The sequence below is a fragment of the Cimex lectularius genome, unplaced genomic scaffold (genome assembly GCF_000648675.2).
Source record: "Cimex lectularius strain Harlan isolate CLEC.00 unplaced genomic scaffold, Clec_2.1 scaffold143, whole genome shotgun sequence".
Taxonomy (NCBI): domain Eukaryota; kingdom Metazoa; phylum Arthropoda; class Insecta; order Hemiptera; family Cimicidae; genus Cimex; species Cimex lectularius.
The window spans coordinates 1,044,838-1,069,984 of record NW_019392714.1 but is presented as its reverse complement, the minus strand read 5'-3'; the positions used below and the strand labels follow the sequence as shown (position 1 = coordinate 1,069,984).

The following is a 25,147-nucleotide window of genomic DNA, read 5'->3' as shown; positions in this document are numbered from 1 at the left end:
GAAAATTTTCCAAGGTACAGCGTGCATAAACTTATAAAATTTTCAAAATATTAAGATCAGTTTTACAATGTGTCCGCTTGATGTGAACAAAAGTAAATCGTCCATTTTATAAATGGCTCATGGAAGGAAATAAAAAAAAAATCTCGGAGCAGATGCTTCTGCAACCCCCTCGCACGCTCCCCCAAAAACTGCCGGAGTGGAACGAACCTAATCGAATTGAAACTCCCAATACAGGAAATCTATTAGCTAACCGTGAACAATTAAAAAAATCGTTGTCGAACTTATAAACAATACCCAAATTTATTGATTAAATACATTTAACAGCCTAGAACACGAATGGAACATACGTTTCGAGTTAAAACACTGCGACGTTTTTAATTTGGTGTTAATGTATTAGATTATGCTTAATCTTCCACCATTGTTTAATTATGTTGTAAATCGTGTACATTTTTAAGAAAAACACCATGATGAAAAATTTGGATGAAAAGACCAAAACAACACAGAAAACCTTAACAAGATATGTTGTGGGCTGTAAAAGAAATACATATATTGTAATTATTCAGAAATCGTGAGATGCGGTGTGGTGTGATGTAGGTTTCAGAAAAACATTTTCTTTATCGTGCCAACGTTTCGATCTTTATTGAGATCATCTTCAGGCCTGGGATTTACAAACATTGTTTACATTTAACAAATACATTTAGTGCTAGTGAGATTTTTCCGTTTTATTATTTATTTTATTTTATTCAGTCTTATTAAACCTATTCAACAAATTGTGGAATTTCTTACTGAAACATTGTTAATGGACAGGATTGTTAAAATAACACACAGACTAGACCACAGAAGTTGTCTGACAGACCAAAATGAACAAATTACACGTTCATTGTCTCAAAGGTTTCAAAAGAAAATCTCACGATTCGTTTGTTAAATTAAAACAATCAGCGAGACAAGGCGGACCCTGAGGAATAACATTAACTCGTATAATTTATTTACAGATTCAATTCTTATGTATTATTCAATACTTCAGAACCCGTGCTACAATCATACGACACGCACATACACATTTCATGCTACAACTACAAGTTAATTGTGGGCCGGGTCGTCCGAGAGGCTTTTGCGCGTCAAGAGCACGATTCGTAGATGGCCCCCCGAGAACCTGAGCCGGAAACAAGGAATCGTCCTAACGCGATTAAGAATAGGCCATACACGGTTGACACACGGCCACCTGCTCTTGGGCCAGAGCCCGCGCAGGTGTCCCTTATGCAGAGAAAGGTTGCTCGATGTGTCCCACATACTGGAAACATGCCATGCCTNAAAAAAAAAAAAAAAAAAAAAAAAAAAAAAAAAAAAAAAAAAAAAAAAAAAAAAAAAAAAAAAAAAAAAAAAACTACAAGTTAATTGCATTAACACTGACTTTTCAAAAGCTTTTGATTGTGTTGATCGTACGATTCTACTACAGAAATTACAACAATTAGGCATTGTAACTTATTTCGTCGGTTTGCATCATATTGGTTGAATGCATAAGTAAAATTAAAATCGATAGTTTTACATAGTTTTGTAGCAACTTTTGCAGTTTCTCGAGGGTCGCACTTAGGGCCGTTTCTTTTTAAAATCTATAAACGATAACTGTGATTCCCTTCCATCCTTAAGGACCCTATTTTCTGACTGCTTATGCCTGGTAAAACTTAATAAATGGCATTCTCAACACGACAAACAAGAATGACACATCTACACGGAAAACACATTGAACCCTGAAGATGATCTCATTAAAGATCGAAACGTTGGCACGATAAAGAAAATGTTTTTCTAAAATCTACGTCACACCAGACCATATCTCACGATCTCCAAATAATTAATAAATGGTGTTTAACTAATTATTTTAAATTTTGACACATTTTTTAACTGCTTCTATGGAATAATACAGGTGCCTTGAAAGTGAGCCTGAAGAGGTGAACAGTAATCTAATATTGGTCTTACAGTGGAAATGTATAGTTTTAAGTGTATCTCGATCATGGAACTGTTCCGTATGGCATGTAATATATCCCAATGATGATTTAGCAATAGTTTTACTAATTTGTGCGTGGAAGTTTGTCTAAGTGCCAGTAATAATGCCAAGGTCTTTAACAGTTTCAGGTCTAATTAGGAGGGAATCTGATATCGCGTAGTTAAATTAGATAAGATATTTCATTTTATGGAAAGTTATGATTGAACATTTGTCAGAATTTAAAAGAATTAGTTAAACACCATTTATTAATTATTTGGAGATCGTGAGATGCTGTCTGGTGTGACGTAGGTTTTATAAAAACATTTTCTTTATCGTGCCAACGTTTCGATCTTTATTGAGATCATCTTCAGGGCTCAAAGAACTAATCACCACACACTTAACAATTTTATTTATTACACCTTAATTCATCTTTCGTTTAAAAAACCCGTTCATACAAATAACTACATATAAAAACGAAATTAGTTAAGGTGTAATAAATAAATCCAAAAGTAGTGTACGTAGAGTTGCAAATATCTTCTAGGAAAGCGACACAAAATAATATACATTTATATTAAAAAAAAATAAAATAACGGCAATTAAAACCTGCAATTAAAGTATGTGAAGTTTGGTAAGTACGAATTTACTTTTGTTTTATTCAAACCATTATTATTGAATATTTTAATCGTTAGTAATACTAATTGTATTTGTCCCTGTATATTGTTAATTCAATTTTTTTTTGTTTTGTTTAACTTGGTAAATAAGATACCTATGTTGATACGAAAAGCGAGAATAAATATTTTGCCATGGGAAAAAATAAAACGTTGTAATTATACGAAATTTAGCACCGGGGATGGATTATCTCCTCTCAATGACTACTTCAACTTAACCGCCAATTAGGCGCTTACGGATCATCCTGGATTTATTATCGTTGATTACCTTTTCATATAAATACGAAGATGGCGATGCGAAAATATCTATTTGTTTTACTATCTATTAATTTTTTTGAAAAAAGTAAATAAATAAAATAATACAGATCCTTTCATATTGACTTTTCCAACTTGGGTGCCATTGACCTATGGGAAAATCCATTTTCAAAAATTACTTCAGTAAATCCCACTATTAGGTCTCATTACACAAAGCTCTTTGACAATGACCGTTCCATAAATTTCTTATTCCTTTTCTTGACCTGTCAATTTAGCTAAACAGGGGCCATTCATACACTTTTCTCAATGAAAGGTCTTAAAGGACCTAACCTTATGGAATTATATTTCACTTACATTGCCACGTTTTAAGCAACTTATTGGTCTTGTCCAGATAACTCCCAGCAACTTGTCCGATACGTTTAGCTTATACATAGAATGTGTCATTAATGATTTTTCTAGCAATCTTTCGTAACGTGAATAAGAAAATGTTCGAAATGTACGATTTTTTTTAACTAGAACAATATTTACGTTTTATTTCGTCAGGTTCAACGTCTTTCCGAAAGGCTTTTTTCAAACAGAAATTTTATATATTTAATTAGTAAGAAATCACGGGTCGGCAGTAAAGTCCAAAGACTCTTGATATATTTATGACCCTTCGTCGCAGGGATTATCCCTCCTTGTCTTGTCTCGTATTAATTAAGAGAAATAGATTTTAAGAATGGGCTTTCCAGCCCCTTTGTCGCACCCCCGACCTAGATTTCGAGGTTGACGACCGGTGTCTTTCTCTTCCTGTCACTCGAGGGCCTGCTCAGGTACGTATTTAACGTGAATTTTCAGCAGGAACAATCAGAATTAAATTAGAAATGGCGGGAAATGGAAATAGAATTTCAAACTGAACTGAACCAATTATTACAACAGCAAAAACGTTCTTCAGTTTTTTTTTTTTTGTAATAGATAAAATTTATTACAAATATAATATAATTACCTCCTGAGGGGTAATTAAAGTATGTAATAATAGTTATTCAGATATCGTGAGATGCGGTCGGGTGTGATGTAGGTTTCAGAAAAACATTTTCTTTATCGTGCCAACGTTTCTTTGTATTATTTATGTAACAATAGTTTGTTTTTGCATTTGCACATACATATTTAATTAAATTCACTAATTTCGTGGTCCGCTTGATCAATTAAATCATTACAATTAATTAAGGTTTTTAGTTGAGATGAAAAAAAGTTAACTAAAGTTAAAAAAACCTTAATTAACTGTAATACATATTTAAATTTTTTCCGTGTCTTCGGTTTTTAAAAAAATTTATTATTGTTATATTGATTATTAAATCCCAATGGTGCGTTTACCCCAGGTGCGCTGAGCTAGCAGGTTACAGGCTTCAAAAGTAACAATCCGGGTTGGTTTCAGAAAAACCGCAAATCCTCTCGTTTTCCCATAATGGGCTGTGAAGTGCGACCACCCAGGGCAGGCCTATTAGAAGCCAAAAATCCTTAAGTTTTGGCACAATGTGATAATTGGGACCGTGAAGGTAAAATACCTTCAGGTGTAAATGACTGACGCCACGCGCCGATTTACATAGTACAATATTTTATTTTTAGAATTAATTCTTGCCTTGCATTACCGATCGATACAGATATATGATATGAAATTATATAGATAATTACATCTAACTGTCCAAAATTTAAAAAAAAAATCAACCGTGTCTTAACATAATAAAAATTGCAAATCTTAGTATTTTTAATGAACAAATTCATTCATATCTTATACTTGTTACCCACTTTTCTTATCTTATGAAGAACTTGAACTCATTGATTTAGGAAGAAAATTATGAAGATTTTGATACATTTGTAAATACAATTGGACACAAATTGATAAAACAGAGATAGAGATAAATAGATATATAGAAATAGATAGATAGAGATAGAGATAAATAGATATATAGAGATAGATAGATAGAGATAGAGATAAATAGATATATAGAGATAGAGAGAGTGGTGAGAGAGAGAGACAGAGTGTGAGAGAGAGAGAGAGAGAGGTAGATAGATAGAGATATAGAGATAGATAGGTAGATTGATAGATAGATAGATAGATAGATAGATAGAGAGAGAGAGAGAGAGTGAGAGGGAGACAGAGTGTGAGAGAGAGATAGAGATAAATAGGTAGATAGATAGATAGATAGAGAGAGAGAGAGAGAGAGAGAGAGAGAGCGCGAGAGAGAGAGGGAGACAGAGTGTGTGAGAGAGAGATAGAGATATAAAGATAGATAGATAGATAGATAGATAGAAAGAGAGAGGGAGAGAGAGTGAGAGAGAGAGAGAGAGATAGAGATAGGTAGGTAGATAGATGGATAGATAGATAGATAGATAGAGATAGATAGATATATATATATAGAGAGAGAGAGAGTGGTGAGAGAGAGACAGAGTGTGAGAGAGAGATAGATAGAGATATAGAGATAAATAGGTAGATAGATAGATAGAGAGAGGGAGAGAGGGAGAGAGAGAGAGAGAGAGTGAGAGGGAGAGAGAGTGAGAAAAGGAGAGTGAGGCTGGCCAGCAGGCATGCAGATAAACAACGACAAAACCAAAACATAATGTATGATTAACTTTATATTTTCTGTGGTGTTTAGTGACCGTTAGTCAATGATTATTCGGAGATCGTGAGATGCGGTCTGGTGTGACTTAGGTTTTAGAAAAACATTTTCTTTATCGTGCCAACGTTTCGATCTTCATTGAGATCATCTTCTCGGCCTGGGATTTATAAACATTGTTTAAATTTTACAAATACATGTACATGTGTGTGAAAAAAATGAATTTATACAATGCAAGAATATTTTAGATTAAAAATTATTATTAATTTATATTTTATCGATAAAACATATCTGACTTTATCATATTCAAATAAAACACGAAAAAAACTAAAAATAATGCAGAAATAAGATGCGATCAACATGAAATTATTTCGTAAATCAGTACCAGCTGTGAGATTGTACTTCTTGTGCAATATGGCGGATGGCTTACCAATAGGGTGGACATTTATGTTTACTTAATAAAAAGATGTCATCTTCCGTCTGGCATATTTCATTACTTTTACTTCGTTATCTCTTGCAAAGCAGCGATAACTTCGTTATCTCCTTACGGTTTATTATATTATCGTTTCGAGCATCGTTGTAAACTCACCTTCCAACAGGGGGTTGTTTGCTTTTCATGCTGCCCTTTATCGCTGTTGATTCGGATAAAACGGACAACAAAGGGCTGTACAGATTTAGATTAATATTTCAGATTTAGAAAAATTGTTGACATTTTTCCTACGTCAACTCGAAAACAATCAAAAATATTTTGAAATATTAAAGCCAAAGTTCTTTAATTTATAAAAGAATTGCAGATTTTCTGATGGCTTGTTGTTCATGTATAATATGATTATGTTAAAATTAATTATTATAATTACACTTAATTATTTTTAAGCAATCTTTCATGTATAAAGACTTAACTCTATACGGAGATTTTTAAATATGAGTTTTCGTCATCGGATAATTTAAAAAAGTCTGCCTATACATGCTATTTTTCCCTGTAGACGCATTCAAGCAAACCCACCAAGAAAGTCAATCTCTTGCCTATTCCGGCTTATACCATGATATGGTAGGTGAAAAAGGATACTAGGAAGCGGGGTTTGCACTCCCCAGGCACTGCAGCCTTCTGGCTTATTGTACCTTCCTAGTTCCTTCTTAGTTCAGTGCAATAGACTCAATCCTTCTCCTTAGAAGTATCAGGTCATTGGCTGTCGCTGCTGCAATTTGATCACCTAAGTCTTTTCCGTACGTTAGGTTAAACCTCCATTGAGCTGTTGCTTCGCATTTGAAGATGATATGAGTGGCTGTTTCTTCCTCCTCATTATATAATCTGCCAATGGGATCATCGTTGTGTTTGACGTGATGTTTTCTCAGATGCTAGTTACCGGTTAGTAGTCCTACCACTCCTCTGAGTTTGGCCCACTCCAGTTGCAGCAGTGCTTTTGCCAGTCTTGATGAGGGTTGTTTCATCATAAGTTTACTATGTCTAGCACCGCTAGAGTTTATCCACTTCTCCTTTTGTTTTGTTTGGATCCATTCTGCGATTTGTTTTTTGTTATCCCAAGAATAGGATCGGGGCCTGTGTACGGTCTTGCACATTCTCCTCTGGCCAGACTGCCTGCTTTCTCGTTACCCAAAATCCCCCTGTTTCCTGGCACCCAAGAGATCATCAGGTTGTTGTGTTTCCCCAGGTTTTGGAGATTTTGGATGCATTCACTGACTAATTTTAATGTGATTCTTTTACATGTTAATGCTTTAATGGCTGCTTGGCTATCTAATCTTATGAGGATTTTTTTGTCAGTGCAACCTCTCTTAAGATTTTCCAGGGCACAAGCATTGATGGCATGTATTTTTGCTTGAAAGACCGAAGTGTACTTCCCTAATGAGTTTGATTGCTTATGTTTTGGGCTTGTACAGAAAACGCCTGATCCGGTTCCTTTGTTTGTTTTGGAGCCATCTGTGTACCATATCATTGTACCTGATTCTCTCCTGTGTTCTTCCTCTCCTTCATAGTCCGTTGAGACTTTATAGGAAGTTGTGATCGTTGTTTCCGGGAAATCAGTCCCCATTTCTAAGGCATATACCACGGCCCACCACTGAAGATGGCGAGATGCAGATCAGAAAAGACCAAACTTTAGGGTCATTCTCCCACAACCCCTAGAGCAAATCTCACAGTTCAAAAAACATTTTAAACACTAATAAAATATCCAGATTTGAAAATATAAATAAGTAGAGCGAGCATTTCAAATATTGTATTTTTGAAGGTAATAATTCCCGCGTTTTGCCTGTACATTTTTGATTGTTTAAGGAAGCTTTACAATTTTATTGTTCAAACAATCAAAACTGTAAATATACGATTTCAATTTCTTCTTCTTTTTTTTCAAGGATTCAGTTCATAAAAAGTAAATTGTGTTGATGTTGTAATCCTCCTTACTAATTTTTTCAAAGGTTCTTTCGAGAAAATCACAACAATTTATGCATTTTGACGTAAAATAACGAATTTTGCATGTGGTAAATTTCGATTTTATCTGTATGAAATCCTTGATCGTTGATGATTGTGATCCTTTTAAACACAATCTGATTATTTATGAAAACCGCACAAATTAATGCAAATCCAACCTGGAAAAGTATTTGTCAGTCACCCGTCTTACATAAGAATCGAAATGTCGTACGTTATTCGCCCGTGGGTTTCATAATTCGCAATATATTTAAAGAAAATGTTTACAATTCTAACAAAACAATTTTATTTCTATTCGCTATAATAGAGTATATCCCGGGATAGGAGATCATCTGGCGATAATCCTTAATCCAATTCCAACTGGTGATCCTGAAAATCTGATGACCATAGCGATCCATTAGATATATAGCCTAATTGTCAATTGTCACTAGCAAAGCATTTTTTGCACCTTGGCGCGAATTTGATGGGTTGTCGACTCGACTTAGCAACACTTAGCATTTTGCAGGTCGCGTTTGACGTTGGCTCTTCCCCCTTCGTAGTTAATTCTTTGATCCTAATAAGCCACAAGCCGAGGATAATTCTAAATGGCCCAAATTCTAAACCAGGCAAATAACTAAAGTCTCTTTGTGACTATTGATTTACACAGGAAATCGATGTCCTAAATTTTTATGTCGCCTTCGAATTCTGGTTTTGATTTCTGGTTAAAAATGAAATTTGTCACCAACGTTAAAAAAATATATATTTATTATTTTTTATATCGTGTGACTGTTGGAAAATTGAGCAGGACTCGAACCCACGACATCCGGATCAAATCCGCAACATTTTGAATGAAAAAAATAGTAAATCAATTAAATCATTACTCTGGTTATAGGACCAACTAATACACGTATAGTTAATTAAATAATATGATTCTGAAATCATAATATTTACGCTGGATAAAATTCCACAGAAAATTCGAATCCAATTACTGACATGAAAAATACTAATGAGATTTAATTGTATTAATTTAATAAAGCAATAAAGATAGAATAAGACAATAAATAATTTTTGAGGTTAAAAACGTTGGTTCTCACGTACAGATAATTTTTCAAAGAATTAGAATCTATCCTTATATATTTTAGGAAAACCACATTGAAAAAAAGAAGTATAAAGCAGTAGGAGCTAGTAAATATATTAACATAATGTTTTGTAAGTACTAAATAGGGTTGACTAAAAGTAATGTTTATAATTTTAAAAGATTGGTTCAGTTAATTAAAAATGTTGCTACCTTAATAATAGTCTCAATTATAAATATTCGATCAGTTTAGTTATTTTAAAAGTTTATGATTTATAGTTAGAAAACTTTGATATATTTAAATACAAATTTCCCTTTATTTAAGCCAAGATATTTTATAAAAGTGCGCCTAAATAGATAAATTTTGCAACTGACATTAAAATATTTTTTTAATGAGCAAGCTATGTCTTTATTCAGCAACATAGTTCAACAAAGGATTTTTTTTTTTTTTTTTTTTTTTTTTTTAAATAGGGTTCNTATTTGTTAAATGTAAACAATGTTTGTAAATCCCAGGCCCTGAAGATGATCTCAATAAAGATCGAAACGTTGGCACGATAAAGAAAATGTTTTTCTAAAACATAAGTCACAACAGACCGCATTTCACGATTCCTGAATAATCATCGACTAAAGGTCACTAATCACCACACATTAATATTACTCCTGAACCATATACGTACTTAGTAGTAATAATTTACTGTAATAATTATTTTAATTAATTAATCTTTTAATCTAAGGTCTTGGTTGAGACGAAAAAGAAAGTGTCACGAGGGGGATCGAAACCAAGACCTTCGGCTCAATACGCCGTTGCTCTAACCATTTTGGCTGTAGTGACTTCCTCAAGTGGGCTCAAGCGGTTGAGCAGCGGCGTATTGAGCCGAAGGTCGTGGGTTCGAATCCCGCTCGTGACACTAACTTTTTCACCTCAACCAAGACCTTAGATAAAAATAATAATTAATACTACTGATATTAAAATAGTTAACAAATCCTATCAACTATTTGCTTATTCTTTCGTTTGGGATTGAAGTTCAGTATTCAACATGTTTGTGTGTGGTTGTGACCAATTTATGCAAGCGTATAATAATTTGTAAGGTGATGGTGACTTGAGCACTCTCAACACGACACACAAGAATAACACAATTACGCAGAAAACAAACACTTTTAACCCTGAAGATGATCTTAATAAAGATCGAAACGTTGACACCATAAAGAAAATATTTCTCTAAAACCTACGTCTCACCAGACCGCATCTCACGATCTCCAAATTATAATTTGTAATATTAATGTATGCTGAAATATTTGAATATTTTTTTGGATTCACCGACACAACGACGCTCGCTAACAGTTGCGACAATGCGTATCATCATTATCTCTTTCTTTTCCATATAAAGTATCTTCGTTTGTGATTATGTCGGAAAAAACCTCTTCGGCACAAAAAGATTGAAAACTTATCATTGTTTATACAGCGGTCGGGTCATTCCTCGATGAATCTTATCTCACGACTCTTTCCATTTTGTTCGTAAACCCTTTAAAGTTGTCAAGCATCTGATGTTGCAGCAAGTACGCCGACCCTCCGGTAAAACTGGATACTCGAGATCCCTCAATTGCTTCAGCCGGCCTTACATCGTGCCAATGAAGAAATTATTCTGAACTTGTGCAAAGACTTTTACTGTTAGCCCATTCTGTACAAATTCTTCCAAGCTGAAGTGATTTTTTTTTTTTAACCTTTTTTATAATGTTCAAAGCAAAACCATAACTTCATAAAGCCTTTAATCGAGAAAAAGTTCGATTTATTCAAAAAAATAAATAAGCTTCAATTAATTAAGGTTTTTAGTTGAGATAAAAAAGTCAGTGTCACGAGCGGGATTCGAACCCACGACCTTCGGCTAGATACGGCGCTGTTCTACCACTTGAGCTATCGTGACTTCGATTCACTCGGTCACTAACTCCCATAGCTCAAGTTGTAGAGCAGCGGCGTATCTAGACGAAGGTCGTGGGTTCCAATCCCGCTCGTGACACTGACTTTTTTTATCTCAACTAAAAACCTTAATTAATTGAAAGATATTAATTGGTCAAGCGGACCACGAAAACTAGTGAATTGAAAATAAGGTAGTTTTAATTGGTTTATAATACAAATGAACCTTGATGCTACAATCATCAACATCAAACTATCAATTAACAAATTTTTAAAATATTTTTTTAAATTATTACATCAATTAATATGATAAGTATTTTAATAATGTCTAATTAGTGTTGTTTTATAGAGATAGTAAAGATATTTTATGATACATATTCTATTCCTTCAAATAGTTCTTGTTATGAAAGATTTTGGTTTGTTTTTTAAATAAGGCAGAGGAAGTTCCTGCAAGGGGTCAATATCCTGGTTTATGTTCCGTTTAACCTTTTCCAATTGTTGTCCGGAATTGGTTTAGTTTTTCAAAAAAGGTGGTTTTTCCTACTTTTAAAAGCTACCTGAGGGCCCCCCTCTTATCCCTTGTTCTTTTCTGACGTCACTTGTAAAGATAATCCCAAAGCCATTCCTAGGAATAATGACCTCTGTTTCTGGAAATCCACACTACTGGGTTTTTAAATTCAAGTCACGTTGACAATTTTAGAACGCGATATTTCAATCAATGCAAAAAACAAGACTAATACTAATTATTATCGAGTGTTAGATTATTATAAAGGTTATTTCAGCTGCATAAAAAACAAGAAAATAAATGATATTATGGCTGCAATGCTGCCGTCCGACCGGGGTAACACGCTAATAAAAGTCAATCTGCACCAGTAAAACTCCGTACTTATAAAGTAAAATATTTCAGTAGACGCTTTTAATCCCGTTCAAATAGTTCATTTGGTTAAATATTCGTGCAAGAAGGAACGTTTCTCAAAAGAACAGAGTTCAAAAATTATTTTTTGGAACAGAACAGAAGTCAAATATAATAATTCCATACGGGTTGTGTTTAACTTCTGTCCCCATCAAAACCTTTTTTAAGAGCATTTTTGGGACAAAGTTCACGACATGTATTTATTTTATTTTTAGTCTAGTTTCTTATAAACCAAAAAAAATTTGATCTAACAGTTCGGATAACGGATAGGGTCTCGACGATTTCAAATGCCAAGGTACTCATCAATGTACATCTTTTGAAATTTTTGAAAGAATTCAACCTGTGCAAATTCTTTTAATTTGGAGCAACGAATCGTTCGGATGAACGAAATTTTCTTGAACTTCTTCAACCAAGAGTTAAATATTTATTCAGAAATCGTGAGATGCGGTCTGGTGTGATGTAGGTTTCAAAAACACATTTTCTTTATTGTGGCAATGTTTCGATCTTTATTGAGATCATCTTCATAGCCTGGGATTTACAATAATTGTTTACATTTAACAAATACATGTAGGATGTGGAAAAAAGTGAATTTATACAATGCAAAATATATTTTTTATTAATTATTCAGAACTCGTGAGATGCGGTCTGGTGTGATAGGTTTCAAAAAACATTTTCTTTATCGTGCCAACGTTTCGATCTTTATTGAGATCATCTTCGGGGCCTGGGATTTACAAACATTGTTTACATTTAACAAATAATTTAGGATGTAGAAAAGTGAATTTATAAAATGCAAAATGTTTGTAAAGAAAATGTTTTTCTGAAACCTATCACACCAGACCGCATCTCACGATTTCTAAATAATTATCGATTAACGGTCACTAATCACCACACATATATTTTTTATATTCAATCAAAGTATTTCTACTCACTCAAAGTGTTTGTCTTCTGTGTAATTGTGCCATTCTTGCGTAGAAATACTTGGATTGAATATAAAAAGTACATTTTGCATTGTATAAATTCACTTTTTTCCACATCCTTTTCAAAAATTATATGGTGTAAGGTTTCTATCATGCATATTACAGACTAAACATATGTCATTTGCGTTTGTATAGTAATAACTTCCATTGAAAAAAAAAAAATTAAAAAAATAAAATAAAAAACGTAATGTGTGGTGATTAGTGGCCGTTAATTGATGATTATTCGGAAATCGTGAGATGCGGTCTGGTGTGATAGGTTTCAGAAAAACATTTTCTTTATCATGCCAACGTTTCGATCTTTATTGAGATCATCTTCAGGGCTCAAAGTGTTTGTTTTCGGCGTAAGTGTGCCATTCACACTCTCAACACGACACGCAAGAATGGCACACTTACGCAGAAAACAAACACTTTGAGCCCTGAAGATGATCTCAGTAAAGATCGAAACGTTGGCACGATAAAGAAAATGTTTTTCTGAAACCGACATCATACCAGACCGCATCTTACGATTTCTGAATAATAATAAAAAACATAATATTAATATAATAGTTTTAGCATTTTTAATTTATTTCTTCGAGAAAAATGCTATGCCAATTTAGTATCATTATTTGTAATCATAATATAAATAGACTAGCTAATTGGCTAAGGTACAAGCGTGATTATATTTCTGCTATTTATTTAATCAAATTATTAATATGTAAAATGTAAACATAGTACAATTTATTGTATTTCCATGAATGCTGGTCTCAGCTCAAAATATTTTTTCACATATTTTTTAAAATCTTGATTTTCCCTTTGTTCCGGCAGCACAGCTTGAACAAACAAACAATTATTAAGTAGAGATGGATTTCTTTAACTTCTGAAAGTCTTTTTAAAGTCTGCGGATTTCTGTATAATCCCCAAACCCCGAGCCAAAGCCCCATGCTCGAGGGGATCGAGCCAGAAGCATGGATCGGGCCAATGACCATTTTCGCGATTTACAATTATTTCACCGGTCAAATATCCCGTTAGGGACCCCGTGTTGATGATGATGTTGGGGACTGGAAGTCCCCTCCCACCCTTTCTTCCAGCCCTGGAGGGTGGGGTGGGAGTCGTAGTGGAGAGCTATCGCTCCTCCCCTCAGTCAGTGATCAACAGTAGTTGGTAGACGTACCAGTTCTCATGCTTACCAACACTGTAGTGGATTTACCCTATCCTAATCCGTAAGTACTTTGTCGTACAATTTTTTTTTTTTTATATTGTGCCTTTGTTTATACAGACTGTCTTGACGATGTTATTCGTTTATGTTGCAAGAACAAGACTATCAACTCTTCTTTTTATGTCTACTTTTTATTTACATACATGCAGGTTATCACACAGGTTATAATGATAAATATATTTTGATTTATGACTTTATTTCTTATTGACATTCGAACTGACTATCGGGTTCCAATTATTATTTCCGTGAATATTATATTTGGAATTCTTGTTTTTCCTAATTTTTTTTAGAATAAACCCCAAATCTTAGATGCAAAGTCAGGATCAACTCTAAACAAAACAAAGTTTTAACAACACTTTTTTCTTTTTCAACCCAGCAAGTAAAATTTTAGAAGCCCGATAAACTCAATTTGTTTATAGTTTCAAACAAACTTTGATTTTTGTTTAAGGATTCGGCTTTGTGTAAAAATTAAAGGGAACAACTAAATTTTTTTTAAACTCAAGTAGTTTATTTAGTTTTTCAAATATTGACTGCCCATTTTATGGCTAAATAACCAGAAACTGTAAGTTTAAAAAGCAAACGTTAACAGTTTTATTTTTTTATAATAGAAAATAGCATAATAAAACAACACAAACAAGTCTGAAGTAGAATCTTGAGAGTTCAGAAAATACTTTACAGTATTAACTCAGTGTTTTCCCTTCTCCGGACAACAATTCTTTAATTAATACATAAGAAATTCACCTACGGTTATAAATTTTAGGAAAAACTCGGACAAGAATTCCACTATTCGAACATTAACTTTTTTTCGAATTGAATCATATTTAGACAAACTTTCCTTTTTTTGCTCACGAATCAACTCTGCGTTAATTAAAGTTAATTAGAGCAATTTTTCTATATAACATGTAACGTTTGGACTGTGGCAGTTTTGACAAATGGTTTCCTGAATTTTTAATGAGCCATTTGTCATGAAAGTTTGCTGAGTCGTTAACTCGCGTATAATCGCACAGATCCAAATACATAGATATATATTTATTTATAGTTGATATTGTCTTGATATTCCTAGTAGGTCGGGGCCATTACTAAAACAGTGTCAATATAGTAAACAACCTCCATTTTTTACATGTATACATGCAATGTACGTGTATGTATGTGTGTTTTTGTGGGTATGTATATTATATATATTCCAATTAATTAAGGTTTTTAGTTGAGATAAAAAAGTCAGTGACACGAGCGGGATTCGAACCCACGACCTTCGGCTAGATAGCAGCGGCGTATCTAGCCAAAGATCGTGGGTTCGAATCCCGAACGCCGCTGCTCTACCACTTGAGCTATCGTGACGTCGATCCACTGCAGCGTATCTAGCCGAAGGTCGTGGGTTCGAATCCCGCTCTTGACACTGACTTTTTTTATCTCAACTAAAAACCTTAGTTAATTGAAATATATTAATTGATCAAGGAGACCACGAAAACTAGTGAATATATATTGTAAAACATAATTTTCAGAAAGAAAAAACTGACTTTTATTTTTGGGAAATTCTACTTTTTACCAGCTCTCAATGTTTCCCTCCATATTTTAAAGAGTGCTTAAGACTGGAGGTTTCAGGAAATTGTTTTCAGGTTTTTACTATTTGTAAACAAAACATGTTGAGATAGGAGATATTACCATTAGTTATAAATATTATATGATTAATTGAAAAAGATTCTACGATGATCATTTGTTAATATTATTCGAAGTACAAATCAATCTTTGATTACATTTCATGGCAATAACGTGCAATTTATTTGATGCCACAGAATGTCTGAAAGAAGTCATTTCGACTATTTTAAAAAAGATCAAAGGCCAAATCCATTTCATTATCTAATAGATGAAGATTTTCTCTTATATTCACTAATTTCGTGGTCCGCTTGACCAATTAATACTTTACAATTAATTAAGGTTTTTTTATATTTATTTTCTCTTATAATTTTCTAATTCAAATCTGTTGAAAATAATTATTTAACTAACATTTCTGCAGATCTTAATGTCCTTTAAACTCAGCTGTTACTTATTTGAAACTCGGTTGTAAAATTGTATCGTTTTTTAAATTTAATTTTGTACGAAACAGTCTCGTTTAATAAACCCGCAAGGATCGTCACGGGATTAAAAAGTCGGCCGTGTTCCACGGGCTCGATCTCCTTGAACCCCTCATCCCTTAATCGGGCTTTTGAACAAGGGACTTCGTTTATGGATGCTCTTGATTGTTTCGGTGAAGTGTAGCAGATTAATTATCGTCGCGTACTTAGAGGATTAAAAATGGCGCGCTTGACCGTGAATTTTGTATTGTAATTTTTTAAAACAAATTCTTGAAGAGGCCGGTATAAGAATGTAGATAAAATTTTCCAATTTTTTCCTTCATCGTTATGAATTTTCAATTGTTGCTTCATTGTGTGTAAGACACCATCAAATGAATCTAAGTCTTTGTTTACAAAAAATCATTTTGACCAAATAATCAATAAAAGTTATAGTACAAAGAATTACGGTCCAAAATAGAATCTGAACTATAAGCTTTCCTGTAAATTATGCAAATTTTGATAGGTCTCTGAGTTGTTTCCGGGGTGGTGGACCTAAAATCTTGGTCTGCTTATAATCGCTGGTAGGCCTGCGGAAGCGTTTCCGCATTTCGCAATCTTCTGTGTCGGAATTTTCTAACATTGTCATTTTTTTCTATTAAATGACAGGATTGGGTCCGATACATTATCTCAGCTTAGGTTTTTAATTGGTAACTTTAAATTTAAAAAATGTTCCTTTAACTTAATTTTTTTACTATATGGAAAATTGCTGACTTGCACAAATTGAAAAAAACTAAGTGGTACTAGGTTGAGAAGAATCATCCAGTGGTGACACTTCTACTAGGGTCTATCAGTTAACCTTAGAATTGAAATTTAAATATTACTTTATTAAATAAAAATATGATTTTCATTATATTTTATATAAAGAATACGATTTTATATTTATAATAAAACTAGCCTATTAAAGCAGAACGTCCTGATTTTTAATAGCTGTAACAGAAAGAAAATTCTGTTACATTGTTCCGTGCTCACAATTTTTCGGGCCATAGTTTACATCCTAAGATCAAAGTTTTCTGTGTTCTTCAATTTGCTCCGTAACAAATTGAAATGTAAACAAGCCAATGTGTAAATAGAGGACCTTACAAAGGTCTGTGAAACTCTAGGTTTCTGTATTCAACCTTGAAATCGGCAATAAGGTAAGACTGTCTTTATCTCGTCTTCGGTTAATTGGTTTCGTTTTTGTATATAGTATACAACAGGGGGAAAATAATTGGCTCGCGAGTTCTTTTTTTCCAGTGGAATACTGGAAAGGCAAGGTCGCCATCTTGTGGAAGTATCCCTTCGAGTTTCCATGGAGATGCACCCTTGCTCGGTTCATCCCTCCGGTCCTGCCCCTGTGAGGGATCTTTCTATTTATCCATCACCATTTTAACGGGAAACCTTTTGTTATTTACTATCATCGCGGGGCTCGTTTTCCCGGTCAAAATCGAACCCCTTTCCTTTTCGACAATTCCCGGCAGATCTAAATCTAAGATTATCTTTTAAAAATCCGCTTTCTTATCCAACCCTGACAAATTATTATAAGAATGTTCCAAAATATTCGTTGTGAACGAAAAAAATTATAGAACAAATTTGCCGGTCGTGGGGCTGAAATACGCTCCCTTTCCTATCCTTTGTCAAAAATATTGCCGTAGGCTTCTAAAAAATATAGCCAATTAGATTTTTGTTTGTTGCATTTATTACAGTATTTTATAGAATATTTAGATACATTTTAGATATATATTTCGTAGATTTTGATTGAATATTTCCTGTAAAATTAAATGGCAAATAAATCATGCTAGTTCTAATAGTGACTTTTGACCCCGGCTAGTGTTTATAGTAGTGTATATTTGTTAGTTCCACACGGTCTCCCAACAACAAACTGATTTTTTTTTATATTTATAAATGTATATTTTTATATTATATTTTTATTATATAAAAATTTAATATTTTTTATCTTAATTTTTATAAGTAATAAAATAATAAATCTTTTTTTGTCTTTTGATTAGCCTTTTAGCCAAAATACGAAATTTAATTAGGTCTAAAATATAATTAAAGTTAATCGGTTCTGAACTTATTTTGTAGCCTAGATTGATGTTTTTTTTCTTGGAATAAACTCAAAAATTACCACCAAATAAAGAATAAAGAAATAAACCGTTTTCCCATTATATACATATTTATATAAATTACATTTATTATTATTATTCATATAAATTACAAATTAATGACTCAAATTTTTATGCAATTTAACATCATTTTTGCCCTTTACTTCTTTGAATTATTCATTTGTAATGTTTATTCAACTGATATTATTATGAATACGTTAAGAAAAAGAAACATAGTACAAAAGTTTAAATAAATACATATTGTAACTTTTCAACAAGCCCGGTAATTGAAGAATTTACATCAGTTGTCAGATAAATTGATTTATTAGAGATCAATAAATAGCCTTCAGCTGTAACGTGGTAATCGGATAATTTTATTAAACCAGTTTTTCCATGTAAAAACCGTATAAATAATGCATAAAAAGAAATTAACGAATCAAGAAGCATGTAGTACGGTCATTATGCAAATTCCCGGATCCGACAGATCTATTATCTTAAGTTTTAAACTCGTTCGTTCCAATATACTACTTCCACCGATTTTAGATCGAGGTAAACAGTTCTTTAAACGTGCGGTGGTGAAGATTTCACGCCTGGTACACGAGGAAAGTGAAAAAGGTGGTTTTCCACATGACGTGATCCATGGTGGCTCAAAGCTCCGCTGGCGAATTTTACAGTCGGGGCGTTGGAGCTGCGTTCGGCCCCTTTTTTCCTTCTCGGAAACTTGCGGACAATGTCGGGTGTGCGCTTTGTGGCCTGGGAACTAATGGAGTCTTTTTTGTGCTCCAGCGGTGCACGAGTAATGGGAAGAGGCGTGCAACCGACGTACAGATACAATCGGGCCACACCACCTCGGAAAACACTCGGAGACCTGAAATCGGCCTTGGCACGATCCGAAAAACGCAAGAAAACCGCAAACTTGAAGGTGGTTCACGATGAATTAACCTCGGAACGTGTGTGGCGATTAGTGACCGTTAATCGATAATTATTCAGAAATCGTGAGATGCGGTCGGGTGTGATGTAGGTTTCAGAACTCACTCTCAACACGACACGCAAGAATGGCACAATTACACAGAATACATACACATTGTGCCCTGAAGATGATCTCAATAAAGATCGAAACGTTGGCACGATAAAGAAAATGTTTTTCTGAAACCTACATCACACCAGACCGCATCTCAGATTTCTGAATAATTAACCTCGGAACTTTTACAACATTCAAAGAGATCAGATATCAGTTGGCAATTTAATATTTCGGCCTAAGCGCCAAACCCTATGAAAATCATAAACATAATTTTTCATACGTTTGTAACGGACCAAGAGAATGAAAAGAATATTTCAGACATATTGCCATGATCAATTGTGACGTTTCAAATTGGTCTGCGGTGTGTTGAACTAATACTTTGATCATTTCCGATCATTTTGGTTTATATATATTTTCACTATACCGGGCAGAATAATTGAAGATGGCGAGAAGCGGAAAACATGTTTGACAGACCAAATGATCGAAAATGACCCAATTAATCTAGAGTCTAGTGTATTCTAAACAGGTTAATTTGGACCTAGAGAAACGGTAGATTATATGAGAAAAATTTAACCTAGAATTTCTAACTGGTCATAGCACCAAATGTTTTAAAATTGATAGTATTAATATATTACAAACTATTTGTCAGTGTTTGTAGATCAAAATTCGAAATATTTCATTTATTATTTTTTGCAAAACATTTTTACTAATCCATTTACGTATAGTGGTCTAATTGACCATATTAATTATTTCAATTAATTATTCCTTTTATGTAAGGTAGCGGTTGACATGAAAAAGTTTGTGTCACGAGCGAGATTCGAACCCATGACATTTGGCTCAATATGTCGCTGCTCTAACCACGATAGCTCAAGTGTTAGAGCAGCGGCGGCGTATTGAGCCAAAGGTCTTGGGTTCGAATCCCGCTCCTGACACTAACTTTTTCTTGTCACCCAAGACTGTACATAAAAAGAATAATTGATTGAAATGTTTGCTCATATTAATTTGTTTGGCCAGTTCCTTTGTAAATAAGTGAGTTTGTAAAATTATAAAACTTTAGAGGAGATGTTATATTTTGACCAAAACCAGAATATGGCAAATGATAAATTTATATTTTTTCTGAGGTTTTGAGGTTGAAAGCCTTTGTGTAATAACAACGATTTAACTAGCGATATGCTTAGTTATTAGATGTATTTAAATATAATCTGTAAAACCTGATTACTTTCTTTATGTATTCAAATATAGTTTCTTTTGTTTGTTTGCAGTAGCGAAACTATTATTTATTTGTTTTTCAAATTAATAAGAAAATCTTGTATTTTAAATTATAATGATGGCTGGCGACAACACCTTATATATGTAATATGTTGCTATAATACAATAAAATTTGTATTCTTATTAGTTTATTTATATACGTAATAATTGATGTTCGGGCGGGTCGCCGTCTTGAGGGAAAACGATGGCATTGTATAAAACAAACATTTTTTTTTAATTTGAGGTTTGATTTTTTAAAGGTCTTTTCGTTATATGTATTACATCCAATGGAGAATTTTTCTTTTTCTTTTTGGTGGAGAACGAATACGTTATATGATTGTTGAAGATCCGGTCGTTCTTTGAAGTAGGGAGTTTCTTCGGCATTTCATCCGGGTTTTTCACTGACATACGAGGGTTTGCTCTGTAACGTAATGGGAAGGGCAAGGAACGTAATCCTCTTAGACTTCTTACAGATGTCTATAACGAGCTATATTATTGGTCCTTTCGGAAAAACTCGGGCCGGAGGGCACAAGTCGAGTGTATAATTGTTCCTATACGGGGCACACCTTAATCCAATCCCGGGCCTGGCTCTCTTTGTCCCCTTTTTATTTAAATTCCCGGCCCTCCTAATCCCGGCATTGAAGCCGGCCGCCCCCGCTGGGCCGTACCAAAAGCCTTCCGCCTCACGTGTACTCGCGAAAAGGAAAGGTCGGCGTATTGTCAATTTTGTCCGATTCGACACCGGCTGACTACGCGACGTATAATGAACACATCCGCGTAAAAATACACTATTCGTCCTCCAGATTTGTTTCGAGAATTTGAAGTTTTAACAATGTTCTTTTACAGGTTGGGAGGGGGCATGGCTAGCAGTTATCTCAAAGGTAATCCAATGCAGCCGATGATGGGTTCGCACCACCAGTACCACGGACCCGTCCCAGCGCTGACAACCCCTTTTGGCCTATCGCATCACCTGGATTCTGCAATACCATATCCTCAAGGTACTAAAATAAACTTTTTTATCAAAATTTTTAATTAATTTTTCTTCAGTACAATGTGGCAAACAGATGTTTGACATGATGCCATAACAACGAAGAAATACAAAAAAGTCAGAATTATAGCCTGTATGAAAATTGGAATTGCATTTCTCACGATTTGTCTCTCACTTTTCATTGTTGTGTTTTTTTATTATTTTTCGAGTATTACTAAAGTTATTCAGATATCGTGAGATGCGGTCGGGTGTGATGTAGGTTTCAGAAAAACATTTTCTTTATCGTGCCAACGTTTCGATCTTTTATTGAGCCCTGAAGATGATCTCAAAAAAGATCGAAACGTTGGCACGATAAAGAAAATTGAACATCTCACGATTTCTAAATAACTATCGATTAACGGTCACTAATCTCTACACAGTATTACTAAATTTAATTACATACGCTAAAATCTCTGTCTTTCTTATCTGTAATTTTATCATATCGAACCGAAAAACAGACGGAAGTGTCTCTCATAGAAAAACCCCTCCCGAAAAACCCGCCCCACAAAAAAGAAAACACAACAAGAAAAAAAACGGTCATCTACTTTTAGCCGTTTGCAGGGCACAGTTATTAGTGTTATTCGAACGTTTTGCCGCATCACTGTTTGGGGATCTTGCCGTGGAAAAGTGTCAACTGTAAAAACGAGACGGTTACTTAACACCTCGTGCTTATCAACTCATCTGAAAAACCTAAAAGCTCCCTCGTTCCCCACTCGGGGTCGGTAATTGGGGGCTGTTTGCCACGACAAGAGTTACCACTTTGCCCCGGGGGTAGGTGCTTCGATACCCAATTCAAACGCCCCCGGTTTCTAATAACTCAACCAGCCATGTCACAAATCGGTTGTTGTTACCAATATAACATTGGGGCGAATTAAATCAGACATGCGTGCGTTGAATAAACGCCTAATATTCAAGAAAGAAATTTTTTTAGACGATTTCTATTCTATGGTTACATCCATTTTTTCCAAAGACGCAGTTCTAACCCTTCATTTCAGTTCCCAAATTTTTAAAAAGGTTTCAACCGGTTTTACTAACAGTTTTTGGATATTAGAAATCATTTTTATACAAACGAAAACAAAATAATTTTTACGCCAATAATATTATAACGGCAAAATTTCCATTATTGGACAAATCAGTCTCTTCTCATGTCCCTGGGGTTTGGCATAAATATTAATATCATAAAGACAGCTCACGATTCACATCAACGGCGTTAAACACAATAAATACAAATTTCCATAAAGGGGAGCCTTGCCCGGCGGCTATTGCCGACAGACAGCACTGGGTTTTGTATGAATAATTGGAGATGTGGACCCTTTTTGACTTTCAAATAATAACTTATGAACGGATCTCCTGAAATTAAACGGCCTGGGGATATACTTAAAAAGACCGTTGATGTTATTTCCTAAGCGATAATCAAATTATCAGAAGTGTTCGTCTGTTTTTGTTTTGTTTCGATCATTAATCTAATTGGACCTCAGACCTTTTGTTATGGTTTTACAATATTTTCCTTAACCTCAAACATTTTGAGGACACTGGTTTGTTATTTTCACAAGAATCATTGAACGAAAACAATTGGCACTATTGGGGTTGCTTATTGAGTCAACTTAACCAAGCGTTGTTTTGCAGACAGGGAAGAAGTTGTAAAATATGTTGCAAGTGGTTCAAAATTCTAAATTCTAGCTGTATAATCTCTCTCTCTCTCTCTCTCTCTCTCTCTCTCTCTCTCTCTCTCTCTCTCAATTACGTTTTTATTATTTTTTTTTAAAGCACAAGCTGGAATTTTTTTAATTTTAATAGTTTTTACGTAGGATAAGAACAATACCAACATTCCTTTGGCTTAACGCTGTTTTAATTTTCACAGATGGTTTTTCAGGTTCTAGATACCAAATAACTTGATTCTGGCTTTAATTGAAAACATACCAAAGTGTGTCACTTTTGTTTAATCAGGACCTTACCTATCACAGAATCTTTGACCCTTTCTCGAAGTGACTTATTTTTAGAGTTGAACTAAATAATATATGGATTATATTATTCAATACGTGATACATAATTTACAGTTGTTAGTTCTTGAAAGTATGAATAATTTTATTACGTAGAAAAAATCAGTCTTTTGAAAAAGGGGATAAATTCCTCCAATGCTTGACAAAGGAATTTCTTAGAAATGATGAATGAGTGAGTGTGGTGTTCAATCCTTTTTTTTTTTTTTTAAAGATAGTTCCTACTCACAGTATCTCCCTTTCTCTTTCTCTTTTTCTTACTCATTCACTCATTATCTCTGAAATTTTATCACTTTGTCATTATTTCTCTAGTTCAATTACCATCTCCCTTTCTCTTTCTCTTTCTCTCTCTTTCTTTCTTATTATTATGTCGTTTGTAAGAGAGGTCAATATTTGACTTATTTTATTATTACTGGTTGTTGTCAACTTACATTTAGCTTCTCTCTCTCGCTCTCTCTCTCTCTCTCCCCTCTCAATGACTCACTCATTCACTCTTCAATTCTATCACTTCGTCAGCATATCTCTAGTTCAAACAATATCGTTCGCTCTCTCTTTCTCTCTCTCTCACACCCCTCACCTCTCACCCCTCACTCACTCACTCATCTATGTAATTTTATCTCTTTGTGAGTATTTCTCTAGTTCATTCACCATCTCCCTTTCGCTCTCTCTCTCTCTCTCTCTCTCTCTCTCTCTCTCTCTCTCAACTCTCACCTCTCACCTCTCACTCACTCACTCACCACTCATCTATGTAATTTTATCACTTTGTCAGTATTTCTCTAGTTCATTCACCACCTCCCTCTCCCTTCTCTAGTTTAATCACTAATTAATTCTATAACTTTTTCGGTATGCATCTAGTCTAATCACCATTTCTCTCTCTCTCTCTCTCTCACACTCTCTCTCTCTCTCTCTCTCCCTCTTACACACACACACACACACACACACACACACACACACACAGAGAGAGAGAGAGAGAGAGAGAGAGAGAGAGAGAGAGAGAGAGAGAGAAATTTCCGTTTATTATAATTTATAGATCTCAAAACGTTTCATCGATAATTTTGAACAATTCAACGTTTAATATCACAATATAAAATCGATCGAAAGATTAATATATTGCTTGTGTTTCTATCAAACGTGTGGGTTAGTCGTTAAAATTTGATAGCATTAACATTATTTATTAATTACAATAATTGCATTCTTCGTCGCTAATTTTCAGACTTTAACAAATGGTTTTCTATTTTGGTTTTCTTCATTTTCGTAATGAATACAAGTCAAGGAAGGTTTTTAATTTTTTTTTAATTTTTTTAATTAATTAATTTTTTTTTGAAGTTCAGTGCTACAATACGATTGATTTATTTTTAAACTTTAAAGGGAAAAAAAGGCCGATGATAGGAAGGAATGGCCTTTGTGTCGTTTGAGTTGTAATAGTGAATCCGGGGGTTGGGATGCAGCTGTATACAAGGGCCAATGGGGTTGCCGATAGATCACCCCTCGGCCCGCTAATCCGCCATTGTCGCAGTTGATAGAATACAGGAGGGGGTGCAACGTATAATATGCAGGGTGTGACGGTACGATTCACCACGGTGATATCGCTGCCTTCCGATACGGCGACCGTGCCGGTTTTCTACTGCGACGGGGGTGGTCCAACGTCGAAAACCTTTTACGAGGATTAGAAATGT

The 25,147-nt window shown here is 34.3% G+C and overlaps 1 protein-coding gene across 5 annotated transcripts in view; it reads left to right on the top strand.

The window, feature by feature from the left end:
- Positions 1-25,147, top strand: part of LOC106672803 (homeotic protein ocelliless-like) — a 131,705-nt gene that overhangs the window by 94,304 nt on the left and 12,254 nt on the right. For 3 of the 5 annotated variants that reach the window (XM_024226477.1, XM_014404514.2, XM_014404515.2), the window contains one exon: positions 21,294-21,445. In XM_024226477.1, the coding sequence (XP_024082245.1) occupies positions 21,294-21,445 (152 nt within the window). Of the gene's footprint in view, positions 1-13,914; positions 13,991-17,158; positions 17,231-21,293; positions 21,446-25,147 lie in introns of those variants that run through there. The other 2 variants (XM_014404511.2, XM_014404516.2) reach the window with 2 other exon arrangements.